At 38.4% G+C, this 18,140-nt stretch overlaps 1 protein-coding gene across 9 annotated transcripts in view; it reads left to right on the top strand.

Moving 5' to 3' along the window:
* triob (trio Rho guanine nucleotide exchange factor b) overlaps positions 1-18,140 on the top strand; it is a 141,757-nt gene that overhangs the window by 78,120 nt on the left and 45,497 nt on the right. For all 9 annotated transcript variants that reach the window (XM_069195264.1, XM_069195262.1, XM_015356925.2 and 6 more), the window contains 9 exons: positions 2,660-2,851; positions 3,566-3,697; positions 4,076-4,306; positions 6,047-6,169; positions 6,984-7,175; positions 9,582-9,751; positions 11,366-11,540; positions 16,219-16,414; positions 17,582-17,748. In XM_069195264.1, the coding sequence (XP_069051365.1) occupies positions 2,660-2,851; positions 3,566-3,697; positions 4,076-4,306; positions 6,047-6,169; positions 6,984-7,175; positions 9,582-9,751; positions 11,366-11,540; positions 16,219-16,414; positions 17,582-17,748 (1,578 nt within the window). The remainder of the gene's footprint in view (positions 1-2,659; positions 2,852-3,565; positions 3,698-4,075; positions 4,307-6,046; positions 6,170-6,983; positions 7,176-9,581; positions 9,752-11,365; positions 11,541-16,218; positions 16,415-17,581; positions 17,749-18,140) is intronic.

The raw sequence follows: 18,140 nt of genomic DNA, 5'->3' as shown, positions 1-18,140 counted from the left end.
TATTTGATAGATCAAGAAAATTAACTTTTTTTATATTTCTATGCTCATGTTTAAGTATTTTTTCACTAATCTTACAAAAGCAAGTGGTGGGTGATAATTCAAAGTAGGTCATAAGTGTAAGTTTTTGAAATTAGAACAAGCACAAAGCTTTGATTTCATATCTCCTTTGTGAGTTATTCCAAAAGGACATTAGGATTAATTTCATATCAGAATTCAGTTTCTGTTTCATTGGTGAAAATTAACTCATGTCTGATTATCAAGAAACTTCATGAAAAGTGTCCTCATTTTTTTTGTTTTTGATGTGGGGAGTTCTGTGATCGCGCGAAAGAGGGAGTTTTGTGAATGGCAGTAGACAAGTCAGTGTTTGGTTGCACGGTTTCATTTGTTTTTAAAATTCATACAATAGGGATATGTGCAAGAATGTTATACTATGTTGACTTATTGTAAAAATGGAATCTCAATCAAGAGAAAATCACTTTTAAAAGTATGTAGTATTTTAGGTCCTACATCACAATCCTGATCAATATCAAATGCAGTTATTAGACAATAGATATATGAATTGAGAAATGGATCAAAGTAAAGATGAAAATAGAAAACTTCAACTATTACACTACTGCATTTGTGACTTTTAGGAGAGTTATAAATGTGATATTGTGGTGCAAAAGCTCCTACCAGTCTTCCACTAGATGGTTAAATGCCAGAGATCCATCTTGGACTTTTGGATCTTGGATCCATCTATTTCAAATTCAATAAAATATTGTTGGCAGTGTTTTAACAACCCTGTGGATGTCTTAATATGTTGCTAAGGTTTAAACACCTGTGTTTTCACATTGCACTAACGAGAGGTGTACAGTGTTTGTTCTGTAGAGGATATTGCTTTTTCTTAAATGTAACCATTACATTCACTGTCATGAATTGTTAGAACCTTCGCTCTATGGGGGGGAAAAAAAACTAAATAGGTAAAACCTGGAAAAAACATTTTACTATTTGAATACATGATTATTGGTTCTGTAGCATAATTAGACTTGACTATGGCTTAGATTTTTTTTTCAAGACACTTGAATGAGTATTTTCTGCTCTTGGGGAAATTAACTCATTTTGTGCACCAAATAAAATGCTTTATTTCATATGGCTTTAGTTGAAGGAATATTTTTCTGTTTATTCTGATTTTCCAAGTTTTTAATTCATATTTTAAATTAATACTAATATAAAACAATATCAGCTTACATCTTTCAGCAGATGTGTTAAAAAAGCATTTAACAAATTCAAAATTTTAGGTTGAGTTTATTTTTCTGTCCAGTACAGTGAGAACTGTCATTCTGTAGTAAATGCAGAAAAATAATTTAAAAACCGTTAGTTACATAAAGAGGTGCAGAATGGCACAGTGCAGCCCAGTGTGCACGTTATTGTGAACTCATCCTGCACTGCTCACGTGACTCGCTCTGTGCTCAGACAGCAGTAAGCCTGTTGACTGCTGTGCTGTGGTCAAAGAAATTCTGGGCATGTGGTGGAGCTGGAATGCCACATGGGTGTAGCTGAGTTTTGCTTTAGGGACAAAAAAAACAGTGCATTTGGCTTGTGCTGGAAACTCTGGAGCACATTTACTGAACTTTTGCTCTGAGGATTTTTTTTTGGTTTTAAGATGCATTAAGAGCTAAAGTGACTGTCTATATGTGTGTGAATGTATGTATTCTGAACCTTTACTAGAGAAGAAATTTATACATAGAACAGGTCTCTGAAATTGTTTCAAAATGGTACTAGGGCTTAAACTGTCTTGAGCAACTAACCTACAGTAAATTTCAACTTGATATTTTAGTTTTTGTTACAGACAAATGCATTCCTAATTATACATTTTGTATATCTTTTAAAATAGTGTTATACAGTATCAAATTGTTCTTATGAATGGTACAAAAGAATACACTTTTGAACAGTTACTTGGAGCATTGAATGGTAACTCAAATACTGGTCATCAGGCGAGTTTTCAATTATACTTAGATAATTACAATACTGTGTATTGTAGTTGCTGTGCTACCTGTGATCTTCAACTTGAAATTGGTAATCAGCAGTCCTGAATCAGACTTTGTACACTCAGTCAGTCTTATTTCTGGCAAAGGAGTTATTACTTGGAACTGATTTGTCACTTCAATTTATTTGCACCAGATTGTTTTTTAACCTGAGACGTATGTTTTAGTTTAACAGCAGATAACAGTATGTCCTATCACAGAACCTGATTTGCTTGTCATCAAAGATACTGTTGAAGCAGAAATTTCTGGAAGGGAGAGCCATGTACTTTGTAGTTAGCACATTGAGGTGGGACTCAGGGAAATAAACACTCAGAAAGGAGGTAATACAACTCAAGTAACTTTCTTGACGGAGAGTTGCTGATGAATATTTGTTTTAAAAATAAACACTTAACCTTGAGAAAATTAATGTGTTTTTAGTGAATAAAATAGATTTATTTATAAAATAGAATACCTCAAGGCTTTTTTTTAGGCGAAAGTCAACACTGGGAAGTTATGTTTATTTTTTAAGCGACTCTCTTCCTTACACAAACAGCTTATTGGTTTTACAGCATCTTGTAGGTATAGCTGGTGCCCGTCTGTTTGACCAAGCCACATGGACCCCTGCTGGTATTTTTCTTCCGTCTCTCTCCCTGCAGAATGTCTATGTCAATATTAACCGGATCGTGTCGGTGGGCAGCCGCCTGCTGGAGTCGGGTCATTACGCCTCCCAGCAGATCAAGCAGATCTCCAGCCAGCTGGAGCAGGAGTGGAAGGCGTTTGCAGCAGCTCTGGATGAGCGCAGCACTTTGCTTGACATGTCTGCAGTCTTTCACCAAAAAACTGAGCAGGTGAGGAAACATGCCATCTACTTGTTCCCTTATTTTCGTCGGCAGTGGAAGGAACAAGTGGATGGTAATTTCACTGCTGAAATGAAAGATGCTTTCTTTAGGGGCTGTTTTTGTCTTACGTTTTCAAAGTTATCAACTGTGGCTTGCTCCTTTGTAGCTTCCTGCTCTTAACATCTTTAGGGATAGATTGAAAAAAGCTGACTTACTAAAAAAAAACTCTTACTAAACTTTACTAACATGAATTAGCTCGTACAGTGTTGGAGATAAACAACACTTATGTTTTAGTGCAAATCAATTCTTTTGATTTTGGGAAAACGTTTTTTGACAGTTCATCCTTCTTGCACGAGGTTCTCTGACCTTATCTTGGGAAGGTGTACTTAAATTTTAGTGGCAATTAATTAAGGAAGCTCAGGTAATGTAGTTTTTTGTGGTTTTGTTCTGTGGACAAGTTGAACCTGTGTTTGGGCTACGCGATGGCATCTTTGCGCAGCCAGAGCTGTGCACGGTATGCTGGGGTATTGCTGTAGGTAGAACAGGTTGATCTTTCGGAGGTATTTGAACCCATGGCTGCAGAAATGGCTTCATGGCCATTCTACATAAGCAGCCTTCACCATCACCCTTTCCAAGAAGAGCCCCCTTTCCTGGAAGAGCATTGCAGATCCTCCCAGTCTGTGGTAATGTGTCCTGAGGCTGTGCCTTGTCCACTTCCTGCAGTACATGAACAATGTGGATTCCTGGTGTAAAGCCTGTGGGGAGCTGGACCTGCCATCTGAACTACAGGACCTTGAAGACGCCATCCACCACCATCAGGGCCTGTATGATCACATCACAGCGGCTTACTCCGAGGTACACTGTCTGGTTCTGACTAGGCACTGATTCACTGAATGCATATGAATAGTATTATTATATTTAACTTTGTGTTAGAAGAGGTCAAGGTGTATTCCACGCTGAAAGGAAAAGAAATGAGACAGTGTTTCAACTGAGGAGCCTTCTCCGGGAGTGGCCCCTGAAGGATGACACCTGAAGAAGGCTCTACAGCCAAACCTCTTTTCCTTTCAGCGTGGAATAACACGTAACCTATTCCTTTACAGCCTGTGCATGCTGAAGCAGCTACCTATTTGTATATCTTTATATATACACAAAACTGATTCTTATTAAAAAAATAGAACAATATTTTGACACATACAGCCATCATGAGGATCTCTTTGCTCACCGAACATGCAGGTCAGCCAAGACGGGAAAGCGCTGCTGGATAAACTACAGCGACCTCTGACCCCTGGGAGTGCAGACTCATTAACGGCCTCGGCTAATTACTCTAAGGCAGTGCACCACGTGCTGGACATCATCCACGAGGTTCTGCACCACCAGAGGCAGCTGGAGAACATCTGGCAGCACCGCAAAGTCCGCCTCCACCAGCGTCTGCAGCTGTGTGTCTTTCAGCAGGACGTCCAGCAGGTCTGTGAGCCTCGCTCCTGCCCCCGTTGTGGCCGCAGAACGCGCATGGTGCTCTTCGTCACGAGCAAGCTCCTCACAGCACCTCAGGATTCCCAGCTGACGTTTCGACCGCAAATAGAAAACTGTCAGCTGCTGAATCATGTAACTGTATTGATCAGTCTAGATGATAAGAACCAGCTCACTTTCACAAGACAAACCCTGTTCCTTTTCCTAGTGATGATCATGATTTCATCACTAAAAGCTCAATGTAAAGACCATCTGAATATTTAGTGGTGAACCTTTTGCAACCACTGGTATTGCATTGTCGTTTCCAAGTCTTTGCTGGGAAGATATTTTGGCTTTGATATTTTTAGTCTTTCCTTTTGCTGATTACTTTGTGGGATGAAAATAATAAATTTGGCATAAGCAAATAAGTCGGTCTTCAAAACAACTAGGACAAAACAGCAAATGAGTGTGTACTGGACTGTAAATGAAATAACTCCCAGAAATAGAAAAATAGCACATTAATTGAGTAATATAAAATTAAAATGAAAGTATTCATAATCAGTTTAAAACCTGCTTTTGAACTACAGTGGAGTGCACCTTATTCCAGTACATTGCTCAGAGCTCAAATAAGCTTCATGATTTAGTGTTTTGCCTTTTTGTCTCTGCTCTTCAGTGCAGGTTTATTACTCTGCGCTAATAAGTGTCTAATTAGTAGTGGGCATGTAGGCTCTTTCAAACTCTTAAAATTGCTTTCACTGTCATTCCAAAAGCATATTCTTTGTGAGTTGCACAGACTGATTAGGAGAAGGTTTTAGTTACTCCTTCCTCGTGCCTCAGGGTATTCTGAGTGTTGCGAGATCTACCCATAATCTAGGTAACTGTTGCCATGGTAATCCTATTCATTGCCATGTAAGATGCGTGTTATTCTGTATGTATCATACAATGCATAAATTGAGATAGCTTTCAGACTACCTAGGATATACTGAAACATCTAGGAAGGAAATTTGACTGCAGCAGTGAATATGTAGGAAAAAGCCTCACAATAGCACCTTTATTTTGTTACTTCATTAAAAATACAGCAATTGAGCAATGAAACCAATAACATTGTTTTGTTTTCATGACTCATTGAATATTTCATTTTCCTAGCACCTAGGGTGTCTTAGGTTGAAAACCTGTTCAGTATACCATGATGCATTAACAAATTTTCATACTTGTGAACTTGGCCTTTTTTTAGAACATCTGGTTATTTCTAAAATTTTAGTCAGATTTCAGCTGATAGATTTAATTGTAAGGGCACTATAGGATTTTTCATGTGTGATTGCATCATGAAAGCTGCACTATAGAAAAAGAACCTCAAATGTCTACAATTACACCTGCCTTTGTGTATAAATATGAAAGAATTAAAAATGTCAGGGTCTAATATGTGTATGTAGCACTAATTTGCTCATTGTGCTTTTTATTTATGGATCCACTTTTGTTCTTCTCATTCACATGTATATTTCAGGTCGGCTTTAAATTAAAAATATCTTATTTTAAAGAAATGTGACGGTGTTGCAGCTGAACTCGCTTCCCCTTTAGTGTTCTGGGATGAATGACCATATTGAGTGTCTTCCTCTGCTTGAAGCACCACCTGGTGGTGCAGTGATATGCATTTCCATTCTTCAGTAGCACTGTGGAGAATTGATGGTGTTAGAGTTGAGCAGATTTAAAGTGGTCTCCGGTGTGACAGTTTGTGTTGCTTTTCTGATGGTTCAGGTTCTGGACTGGATTGAAAATCATGGAGAGGCTTTCTTGAGCAAGCACACTGGGGTGGGCAAGTCCCTGCACAGGGCTAGGGCTCTGCAGAAGCGGCACGAAGACTTTGAGGAAGTGGCCCAGGTAACCTACGTGCTGACAAGGATCACGTTGCCTTCTTTCTGTTGTTGCTGTGGCTCTAAGACCGCAGTTCCTTTTTTAAATGATAATACATTAAAACTCACTGCACCTGTGTAGGCCGAGCATTAAATGCATTATTGAAATTAACGTAAGAAATCTCCCATGGTGAATGCAGTAAATCCTTGCTTAAGGTAAGTCTTTTCATTTCTGCATTTGAATTTTATCTTTATTGATTTCACCTGTCTTTATCCACCATGGCAGATGAAAAGCAATCAGCTATTGATTAGGTGGTTTACAGGATTTGGAACCATTACAGTTACAAGGCTTTTATGCTTTCAGTAATATTTAACTTCCAGCACCTTCATGATTTATTGTAGGAGTTTGTGGTTTTACTTATCAACTTACTTTTTTCCCCATACATTTTTGTATGTAAAATATATTTATTTAGATAATTACATATTGACAGACGTGTTCTAGGAAACAAAGGTGGTGGAGATATGCTTTGTTGCAGATTTTTAAAAGGTGAAAATAAGTCTGTTCTGAAAATTAAGTATGTCAAGATTCAAAATGTAATTGACTCCTGGAGTAACATTTCTGGATATCTGTCTAACATCAAACATGAAAGAAATGGATCCAAAGATCAGCATGAATTTATTTGCATTATGCATTTGTGGTCGTCTGAATGAAGTGATGATGTGAAATTGTGCGATAGCATAAGGGATTTCAAACATTTGAAATATTGAGATTCTGTTATAAGTATTAATAATTGTGGAATTATTGCCATGTTTTCTAACTTGTGTGCCTTCCTTGTTCTCAGAACACCTACACCAATGCCGACAAACTGCTGGAGGCAGCAGAGCAGCTGGCGCAGACAGGGGAGTGTGACCCGGAGGAGATCTACCAGGCTGCCCACCAGCTGGAGGACCGCATCCAGGACTTTGTGAGAAGGGTGGAGCAGCGCAAGGTGCTGCTGGACATGTCTGTCTCCTTCCACACTCACGTCAAAGAGGTAATGCTCAGTCTGGACCTGTGTGGGGTAGCACACATCTTGTCATGGTTGTTGAGATATAGCCTTTGAATTGTGTGTGTACAGATATATGATAGTGTAATTTCATAGTGTGGTTTAGGCCGCAACAGACTCGTATTCTCACATGACTACTTGCAGTCAATAATTGAGCTTGTTTTCTATAAGTGTAGGAATTGCACTTGGATGAGTCATCTTGGCAAATGCACATGCTGTATTATGTACTGTTTAGAATTTACTGCATCATTTGTTATTGCTTCTAGTTGCCTTAATTATCTTTCCTTGCACTCAGGTATTTCTGAAAAATTGGAAGCAATTGTAGCTGACTATCATTGCTATGCCATGCATTTATGATAAGGAAATTGCATTGTGCTGTTAAGATGTGTGATTTCACTGCAGCCTTCAAACAGATATTAGGAGTATGAAGACCAACCAAGGCAAAGATGACAGGATAGGCAGTGGTGTAAGAAAAGAGCACCCCCAGATATGTTGCTGCTAGTGGAACTGTCTTACCATGGCTGTCTGTATTGGCTGGCAGAGCCACAGTGTTAGTGCAGGAGGATGGAAGGTCATTTCCTAAAGGAAACACACCTTACCTCTGCTTTCACAACTTAAATTCACCAGGACTGGGGAATTGTATGTGCGGATCTAAACTCAATTTTTTCCATAATGTTCTTTCAACAGAGCAGTAAGTCAAGATATGTTTGTTTGATATCAAGTTCTGTGTGTTTTCTTAACTCATGTTTTGAATTATTCGTATGCCTGTATATTTGCTTTAGTTTTACTGCGCCTTCTGCCTTTTTGCTTCCTGCACGTGATTTCCTATCTGAAACAATAGGCAATTCTGTACTGTAGTTTAAGGGACCCATTTCATGAATGCTTTCTGTATGCTTAACAGATGTTACCCAGCATAAATTGAAGATGTTTAAAATATTGTGCTTCATAATAGTATCATATGAACACAATTCCATGTTCTATTTGTTCGTTTGTGGAAATTGTTTCCCTTAAAGATAAAACTAACTTGTGAGTATTTGCTAGCAAGGTGGAAAAAAGCAGAACTACCAATGTTGAGAATTAAGCCACTATCATTCCTCTGTCGTGTCTTGATTCAGCTGTGGTGACCCAGCATTGGCACCACAGTAATGACTGAATCTAATACTGCTACTAATAATAGAGAAAATATGATATTTATAAGAATGAAAGAAAATTTGCTACAGGTTTGGGCTAAGTGGTGGTCAGGTCAACTATGTAATGGTCATGTAGTTCTTCTCCGGTCGTTCTTTTATGCTCATGATAGCCGAGTGACCTTCTATTATTTGGAACCTTTTGTGGGGAAAATTAGGAAAACCACGTTTCTGTCTCATACTGGAGTTGTAGCTTGTTAAAAACATCTTTTTGAGTGGCTATTATCCTAAATTATGTAATTTCTCTTATTTTGAAAGAAATGACATTTAAAAATCTTAAAACTTAAAAAACTGCTTATTTTTCTCCATAAGTTATTAGAATACACTTTTAATTCAAACCGAATTAAAGTTGCTTCACAAAGTGAATGTTACGACTTTTGTTTTGACGTTTTCTAACTTACTCTCAGGGGCAATTACTTTTTCCTGTCTGTAAAATTGTCTTGATAACATGGAATCAGAGAGCAAAAAGTGTAACATACTTTAATTCGTTTTTTAAATCTGAAATAGATACCCCCTGTCACCACCATTTGTGTGATCCAAACTCAAATCCCGTACTGACTCAGCTCTAAAAGAGCCAGATTTCTCTTGGTCTGCAAACATCATTGTAATAGGAAATCTTTCCAGGCTCTCTACTATGTATGAAAGTGCTAGAACTAACTCCATTTGTGTTCTTGATGTTCTAACCTTCAACATGTAAATTTGAATACATTAATTTTAAAGATGTTTGTTTCTCAGCTCTGGAATAGGATACATCTTTTTAAATTGCTATTGTAAACTAAATGCAGGAAAAAATATGTACTTTTATGAATCCTAATTTTTTAATATAATTATTTCTGAGTGTGTACATATTGTGAAAATAATAGCATGCTCAGTCTTGAATTATCCTAATTTTAAAAGGATGATGATAATGATTTAGTACTTTTCATGATGTAAAACATCAAGTGATGAATGTAAATTCACAAACCAACGATTCATTGCCCAGCCCTCTGGAGAACCTTGAAGTATCGTTTTAATACCGGAAATTGCATAGATAAGATTTCAGAATGTAAGAAAAACAAAAAATGGAATAGTTCTTCTCTGGAGAGGAAACAAAACTATTTCTTTTCTTAATGATGTAGCAGGAAAAAAACAGAGGCTGTGCCGAATTGATTTTGCCATGTTGCCCGAGCTTCCCGGTCTTGATGAGCTCCCTGACTCTCGCCTCTAGCTGTGGACCTGGCTGGAGGAGCTTCAGAAGGAGCTGCTGGATGATGTGTACGCCGAGTCAGTGGAGGCTGTGCAGGACCTGATCAAGCGCTTCGGGCAGCAGAAACAGACGACACTGCAGGTCACTGTCAACGTCATCAAGGAAGGGGAAGACCTCATTCAGCAGCTGAGGTGGGGGACAGAAGCTTTGCGAGTTTCCGTCAGTTAAACCAACCAGCAGGCTAGCACCCACACGGCAGGCCTGGAAATCTCCCTGTGCCCAGTGATTTATCTTCATCCTGTTCAATTAAATAAAAAAGCTACTAGAATTATTATAAAGTTGTTAATTGTAGAAAGCAGTGGAAGCAGTAGAAACAGCACTGTGGAGTTGTGGATAGGTGCTCTGGACTCCAGGGTACCCAGGCAGGCTTGCGGACTCCAGTCTCAGGCAGGATGCTGCTGCTGTTGTATGTGTGAGCAAGGTATTTCAGTCAGATTGCCCCAGTAAGTACCCTACTGTATTAATGGATCTCTCACCCATAGTTCTCAATGCTAATTGGTTCTCTTTTAATTTAAATGTCCAGCTGAAATTGATACAAATACATTAATAATACTGACAATGGTATAGGTTATTTTTATTAACAGCTTCACCAACAGGAAACTGCTATTAGCAAGGCTAATGCATAACAGGACAGAGCCTTCAGAATAGTCATTAAGGCTGCTTTGCTCAGCTCTTGCTAGTCATTGTTTTGGTCTGTGGTGTTTATCCATCTGCCTAATATTACTGTTCTTTTTTTTTTTTAAAAGATTGATGAATTGATTAAAAAGTAAATGCACTGTGACGGTATTGGTTAGGTGTTTCACATATCTAAAATTTAAATACTGCTGCATATAACACTTAATTCCTTTTTGGCTGTGTGTGCTGTAGGATTAGAAACTAAATTGGTTGTTGTGTTGAACTGAATCCTAGCATCGAGGAAGTTCAGATGTAAAGGTCACAATGGGAAGGGTTAAGAATGTGGCTTTTTACACATGAAGTGAATTTTTGCCCAAAGGTGGATGTCTAATTAAAAAGGCCACAGTAAGAGAGAGGGTAGATCATTAGAAGGATGAAAATTGAGAAACCCATTCCCCTTTATATATGCACACTCCATGACATCTGAAAATGTAAATGAGCTTCTTCTGTGACTGCTTGGAAGAGGTTTGGCCAACAATTGACAAAACCTTCTCCATCTGGAGAATCTGCAGAATAGAGTTTCATTCTATTCTGTCAGAAATTATTTTATTAGTAGCCGTTTTGTCCTTTTACTTTGCAGTCACTTATATATGGCTTTTATAGTCACCATGAACATCTTAAATTTACTACAATACGGGAATTTTAAAAGTTGTCCAAAATCAACTAGGGTTTTAAGGAATGTGCCACTTATATTGCGAGGACTATTTATTCAGATTGCACTTCAATTTTGAAGTTCACTTAAAGATTCTTGTCAGTATGCTCCCACATCTAACCCTTCCAGCCAACAGAGGAGGTAATTGTGAATGTGGTTCTTGATAAGCTTCCTGAATTGTCTGCAAGATGCCTCTTAAAATACTTCTAGTCAGTGTAGAATGTTATGCTCTCAAGCCTAGACTTGTTTAATTACTTGTAAGCCTGTTAGGAAGTTCTCTATTAGCTCTGAACTTTACCCTCATGTACTACCCATTCTTTATTGTGTATTAGCGCACTCACTGACTGTGCAATCACCCTGCCGATTTGTATTTGTTAGGGTTCCTTCTCTGAGCTGGTATTTTGTTAATATCTTTCAGGGACTCGGCAATTTCAAGTAACAAGACTCCCCACAACAGCTCGATCAACCACATCGAGAGCGTCCTGCAGCAGCTGGATGAGGCCCAGGCCCAGATGGAGGAGCTCTTCCAGGAGCGCAAGATCAAGCTCGAGCTCTTCCTGCAGCTCCGTGTCTTCGAGAGAGATGCCATTGATGTACGTTTCATTCATTCTTCGGGGTTCAGCTTGGAGTCAGGCCTCTTTAGGGGAGGACGTTTCGGGAGTCCTTGCAGGTTGCTTTTCCCAGGTCTTTCATTGTTCTTTTTGCATCACCTTCTGTGATGGAGTCATTCATAGTCATACCATTGATTGCTTCGTCTTGGGGTGTGAATCTGGCATGGTGCTGATATTGCTGGTGCTCCCTCTGCATTAAAGGTATCTTAGGGAGGGAGTTTCATCTAGCATCTGGAGCTGCAGTCCAAAGCTGTGTTTATTTGTCCGTGGTGATGTCTAAGTGGTTCTACAGGTTGTCATGGTAAATTAGAATTTGGTCTTTAGTTCTGAGTTTCCTTATTTTGTTTAATAAAGGATTAATTTAGATAAATATTAATATAGAAGTTTTATAGTTGAGTGAAATGATTCTTTGAAATGCTTTTAGGTGGAAAACATTAAAGGGCATTACTGATTTTTTTGAAGTCATGTTAATTTCTAATGAAAGCTATTGATTCTATCTTGGCAATAAATTCAATCCTTTTCATCTTCTGCCAAGAGAATACTGCAAAGAGAATACAAATGCCCAGCTGATATTATAATGATATAATAAATGGAGGTTCTATGTTCTATGGTTCTATTTCTGCAATTTCCCTCACAGGATCAATAAAGTATCTATCTATCTCTATGTGTGTTGGGATTGAGGAATGAGGGTCGAAGAGTTTTCTCCCCTAATCTAGGATTTTGCAGTATGCTCTGTTTTTGGCCTTACAAGGACTTGTGTGTTGGATTTAAACAACAAGTGTTTGCGATTTTATGCAAGATATTTCTATTGGAATATAAAAATAGGTACTGTAACGTGGTATAGCAGCATACTGGAATGCATTTAAAACAAAAGTTAAACAGCATTATAAGAACTGTGTTTATTTAGTGCATTTACAAAAGGCTGTACTAGCTTCGAGAATTGCTCCCTGACCTTTGGAAATGTGCCCTGCAGCACACAGGGCATAGGTGAGGCATGTGGTGTTCATCATGCTCAATTCATGTTCAGATGAGTTCAGAGCGATTCTCTTATGAGGGCAAGAAAGAGGCCAAAATGAGAACAATTTTGGATGAAAGTTACATTGTTGCTGAGAAATAATAACTAAGACATAATACTTTCAAATGGCTATCTTATTAACTGTGAAGTTGAGAAGTTTGGATAAAGGGAGTTTTGTTTTTAATTAGAAATAGAGATTAAAGAAGTTGTTTAAATGGTTCTTCTCTCTGTGGTTACTCAGTGAGACTAGGCAGGCAGCTCACGTAACAAGGAGGTGAAACTTCCTTTTTCTAGAAGGATAAACGCCTCAGTGTGGATTTTGCCATTAACAATTAACCTGTAGATCAACTTAAGGAGTTTCCTATTGGAATCAGCCAGCACCTTATAGGACAGTTGCAAACTGCCAGGGAGAAGACTTGCCACTGTCATCGCCCATTCTTGTCACCAAAGAACGACTTAAGAAGGAATGCTCTTCCCAACAAGAGGAATTTATTCTTCTCTCCAGCTTCAGTACCAGCACTGGAAGGAAAGATTAACAAAAAGGGGAAAAAGACAACTCCAGTGGCATCGGCCACCTTTCCACCCCGTTTAGCCAGAAGAACAAGTACAGCACATCATCCCACTGGATCAACTGTTGCAAACACTGTGGATGGAGGAGTAGCGTTTAAGAATCTAAGCATCCAATCAGCTTTCTTCCACCAGCATGGAAAGACAACTTTCAACAAACAGCAGTAGGAACGCCTCAGCAGGTCTTGGCGTTGCTCTCCGGCTTCCTGTTTGGATATCCAGCTCCAGAGCAGACTTTCCTTTATCTCAGTCATGGCATGTGCTCAAGAGGGTGGCAGAGACACTGCTCCCAAGGTGTCCTGAGGGCCAGTGTGAAGCACAGCATTGCCACCAGCTTCTGCTCAAGGCTTGACAACAGCAACAGCAAGATGAGATGGAGTCGGAGTTGTGAACACCATTAGCAAACAAGGACCATCAGTTCGACTGAGAAACGCGTGCAGACTGCGGCAGCCTCTACCCGATAGCTCTCATGACCCCTGTCTGGGCTCAGACTTGGGGCTATCATGGAAGGCAGGCATCCTCGACTGCAGGGGATGCCAAGAGAGTTTTTGTCCCATTAAGATTAGTATATCGTCCTGGGGAACACGCATGTTTTCATATAAAGGTATCCTTATGTTCCAATACATTTTAAACTTCACTTTGCATCAGTTGGTTATTCACTCAGAAGCCAAAATAACGATTTATGTCTATCCAGATGTATAGATGCAGTGCTTGGCACTGTTTAATATTTTTAAGAACAATAAAACTTTCTCTCGTCCAGTTTGTGCTGCGAATCATGTCTTCAGCTGCTGCTATTTCTGAAGGTTTTGAGTCTCATAATTTCAGTCTGAAGAAGTTAATTCTTTGTTTAAGTGAAATTCTGTTTTGAAAGAAGACATTGATTGGCTTTGACAGACCAAGTCAGTGTGCTGCCCACATTGGCATTGTACTGAGACTGCTCAGCCAGTTTGTTGTGGGTAGTGCTCTCACCCAGTGGGAACTGCTGGAGCAAAATTAGCTGAATTCTGTTTGGATTACAATAACATCTTGCTTCCATTTTCTTTGTTAGTGTAGTGCAAATCAAGACAGAATCTTGTGGTCTGCTGTTGATTTTGTGGTTTCATGAACTGGACTATTGCTGCGGAATTACATAAAGTTGCATGCAGTTTTATCAAAATATTAAATAAATCTACGCAATGAGGATATTATGGTGTTTTACTTTAGCTTAGCCCAAGACGGATGTCTTTTTGTCTTTTGCAGGGTTTTTCAATTGGCAAACTGCCAGTGATACATTTCAGGCTATCACAATATGAGTTCAGAAATGATTGGTTACAATTAGAAGAATTAAAACTTCCATCACGGAATCATGCCTTACTTTAGAGGTGCAAGGTTCAGTTGAATGTGAGACAGACTGTAGTTAAATAATGTTTTGCTTTATATTCTGTATCATTTTGAATAAAATAATCATAAACACTTATTAATAAATTAGCTAATGGTAACATTTCAATAATATTATAAGTATGTGTAGCATATCATAAAAAGGGTCATTCCCGATCCTCAATCAGTTTTAAATTGGGCTTTTGTTGTACTACTTTTCAAGGCTTTTATAAAAAACAATTCCTACTCTTGAGATAATTTGTTGTATATTGTTTTCTTTTGCTGTTATTGATCTACTTACTAAATTAATGATGATGCTGTTTGTACCAATAATTTATTTATAATTGTATAAAGCTGCAAAGAATCAACTATTAGTGCTCTAAAATACAATGGTACATTATTTTTTTATCCGTTTTGCATATCAGTTGCAAGAGAAACCGTTTTAGATTAAACACAATTTTTAAAAATAAAATGTAAAGCTTAATTAGGTAAAATTAACACGGTAAGCACCATTTCATAGTTTTGGCAAATGCTATACTATATCATTGGTGTTTATTGTAGAGATCTATCTTTTATGAATTGTAGCATGTCAATACAAGTTGACAATGCCAGTGATTCAGCCACTTACAATTGTAGTCAGAAATTCCAAATCATCTAGTTGCTACATCAAATTCCTTGCTAATTACTGATTGAATTGTTGATAGTGTTGCACACAAAGCAGGACAAGGTCTTGCTATCTCTGCCACCCTGTACATTAGCACACAGTGCCATGTCGAAAGAATCCAGTCTTTCAGAGCACAAAGTGCTTTAGAAATGGAGCAGTGACACTGCAGAGATGCAGCTCATTAGGCCTGGATGCAATCAGGCTATTATTTTCTTTCCATATTGTACCCAAAGAAGATATCAAGTATATCTTGTATTATAGCTTTATAGAAAAATGTAATCTTGATTTATATTTTTTTTCATGTTATTTTTAAGAATGCTTTTATAGAATACAGTAACTTTATGCTATGTAAAGTATGTAGACAGAGCTAAATAAATATAGTATCTTCTAATAGTTTTCCATATCTTTTTTGTTACTTTGATATTTGTAACTTTTTGTTTCTAGATAGATGGAATGTATGTATTTTGTTCTTGAATACATAATTATTTGGCTAATCTGCCATTGTGCCTATTGTAAGGTTTTACTAAAAAAATGTAAAGGCAGTTGTTTTTCTGCTTTAATGGTCACGTAGAATTTGAGATTATAATATGTAGTCACCACATAACTGCATTGACATTAAAGATGCATGCAGCTGTTCTGATCCTTGAATAGAACCTAAGACTGTAAAATCACCTTGAGAATTGAGCTCTGTTTGCTTCATAATGCAAATGACCCGCTCTAAATTCTTCAGCAGAAAGTTGTGAGCCAGAAACAAAAATTAGAATATTGGCTGTGATGTGCAGAGCTTGATATTTTTTCTACCAGGAAGGCAGAATAAAGGTGTGATTCACACTTCAGCTTGCGGGGTCAGTCAGTTAGAACGTTTTAAAAGTGTATTTACTGACGCGTTTGTCATCACATGCCTGAGATCCACAGGTGGAACCAGATGCCCTTTACATCTCATTTTCCAACTCTTGGGTTTAAGTAGAAGGTTATTTCAAGTGAAGCTTGTTCCGAATAACAAAGATGATCCTGGGCTGTACAGGCAGCCTTGTGACCCTAAATGCTTTGTCTTGAAGATAATCTCTGACCTGGAGTCGTGGAACGATGAGCTGTCCCAGCAGATGAATGACTTTGACACGGAGGACCTGACTCTGGCTGAGCAGAGGCTGCAGCATCATGCTGACAAGGCCCTGACCATGAACAATCTGACCTTCGACGTCATCCACCAGGGTCAAGAGCTCCTGCAGTACGTCAATGAGGTTCAGACTTCAGGTAAAATCTCACCACACACATTGAACTCTGTGTATATATATATGCTGATTTTTTTTTTCATCATTTAGTATGATGATACTAATGCTGAATCCTAATTAATAATTTGGGGAGGTGATTGAAAACAACATAGAACGCAATTTATATTCTAGCTGGTCCTAAGTGTATTTAAAAAAGACAAACATTGAGATATTCACAGCATTTGAAATAGTGTCCCAAGTCCATGGGTCATTTGCAGACTAGTACATAATGGCTTCTATTATTGATGACCAGAACATTTATAGAATGGCTTGGAAGCCCAGTATTTGAGCACCAGAGAATGAGTCCAGAAAATACTAAATTAGAAACTCAACCTTTAGTACAGCAAAACTGTTTTCTTTTCATAAAGGGAGAGACTATTTTCGTTCTGGCTTGAGTTTAATAAATACTATTGTGTTCTAGTCATCAGCTGTTCTATATCAGTAATGCTACATAGTACAATGTTTCTGCACTAGTTGTTTTGAGTTGTGTAGCTGCATGCAGTTTGCTACTGTTATTGAATGTCTGTTAGTCTTTTGAAAGTGCATTCTATAACTATTCCTTTACATTATCTGGAGTCTTTAATTTCATAAAAGGATAAAGTCTATGCTGGATATTTCTGGGATTGTGGAGGATTATACACATTCCTATTGTTGCAAGAAAAAGTTTGTGAACCCTTTGGAATTACCTGGATTTCTGCATTACTCATAAAAATGTGGTCTCATCTTCAACTAAGTCACAATAATAGACAAACACAATCTGCTTAAACTAATAACACACAAACAATTGTACTTCTTGTCAATATTGAACACATTGTTTAAACATTCACAGTCCAGGCTGAAATAACAGAATTAAAAAATAAATCGATATAATGTCTTCGAGACAAAATGGAAAAAAATCATCTCACAAACTGATGCTCATAAAGACTTTATTGCAGTTTGCGAAATCGTTTTGAGGGCTCTGGACTTCAGACATTTGTGGGTTCAGAACCCAGGTGGCACACTGCCACTGCAGGCTCTAGCCTAGTGTCCAGAAAACTCACGAATATAAATGGGTACAAAGTAGTTTAGGAAAAAAAAGGTGTTTGTAACATCTGTATGTCGCTTTGGATAACGACATACACCCGTTGTTCTGGGCCCCTGTGTGCCCCAGGTGTGGAGCTCCTGTGTGACCGCGATGTGGACATGGCCACACGGGTACAGGACCTGCTGGAGTTCCTGCACGAGAAGCAGCAGGAGCTGGACTTGGCCGCGGAGCAGCACCGGCGCCACCTGGAGCAGTGCGTCCAGCTGCGCCACCTGCAGGCAGAGGTCAAACAGGTGCGCTGGGCCGCCGTGCTGAAGCCGCGCTTCACTGCCTTGTCTGTCAACACTGGGTGTTTTATTTATTGACAAGGTCAGAGAGAATAGTAAACTGTTTTATATAGTGCCTTTAAAAGACGCATCTCAAAGTGGTTAGTTTGTGTTTGAGGCTTTTTTTCAGTAAAAAGGATAAGAAGTCACAACTATAATTGACCTGTTACTGATAATGGCCTTTTAATACATTTGTTCATGCAATCTGTAATGATTTCTACTTCATTCATTATTACTTGTATTTCTTTTATTTTTAATATCCTGAAATGCCCTTAATAGGATGCATTTTTAATTTGACGTGAAACATTTTTGTGGAGGAAAATGAGTCATGATGTCTGGAGCCGCGCAAAATCAAACAG

Source organism: Lepisosteus oculatus, chromosome 10 (genome assembly GCF_040954835.1).
Source record: "Lepisosteus oculatus isolate fLepOcu1 chromosome 10, fLepOcu1.hap2, whole genome shotgun sequence".
NCBI classification, from domain to species: domain Eukaryota; kingdom Metazoa; phylum Chordata; class Actinopteri; order Semionotiformes; family Lepisosteidae; genus Lepisosteus; species Lepisosteus oculatus.
The sequence above is the reverse complement of the archived record's forward strand: the minus strand, read 5'-3'. Positions and strand labels throughout refer to the sequence as shown.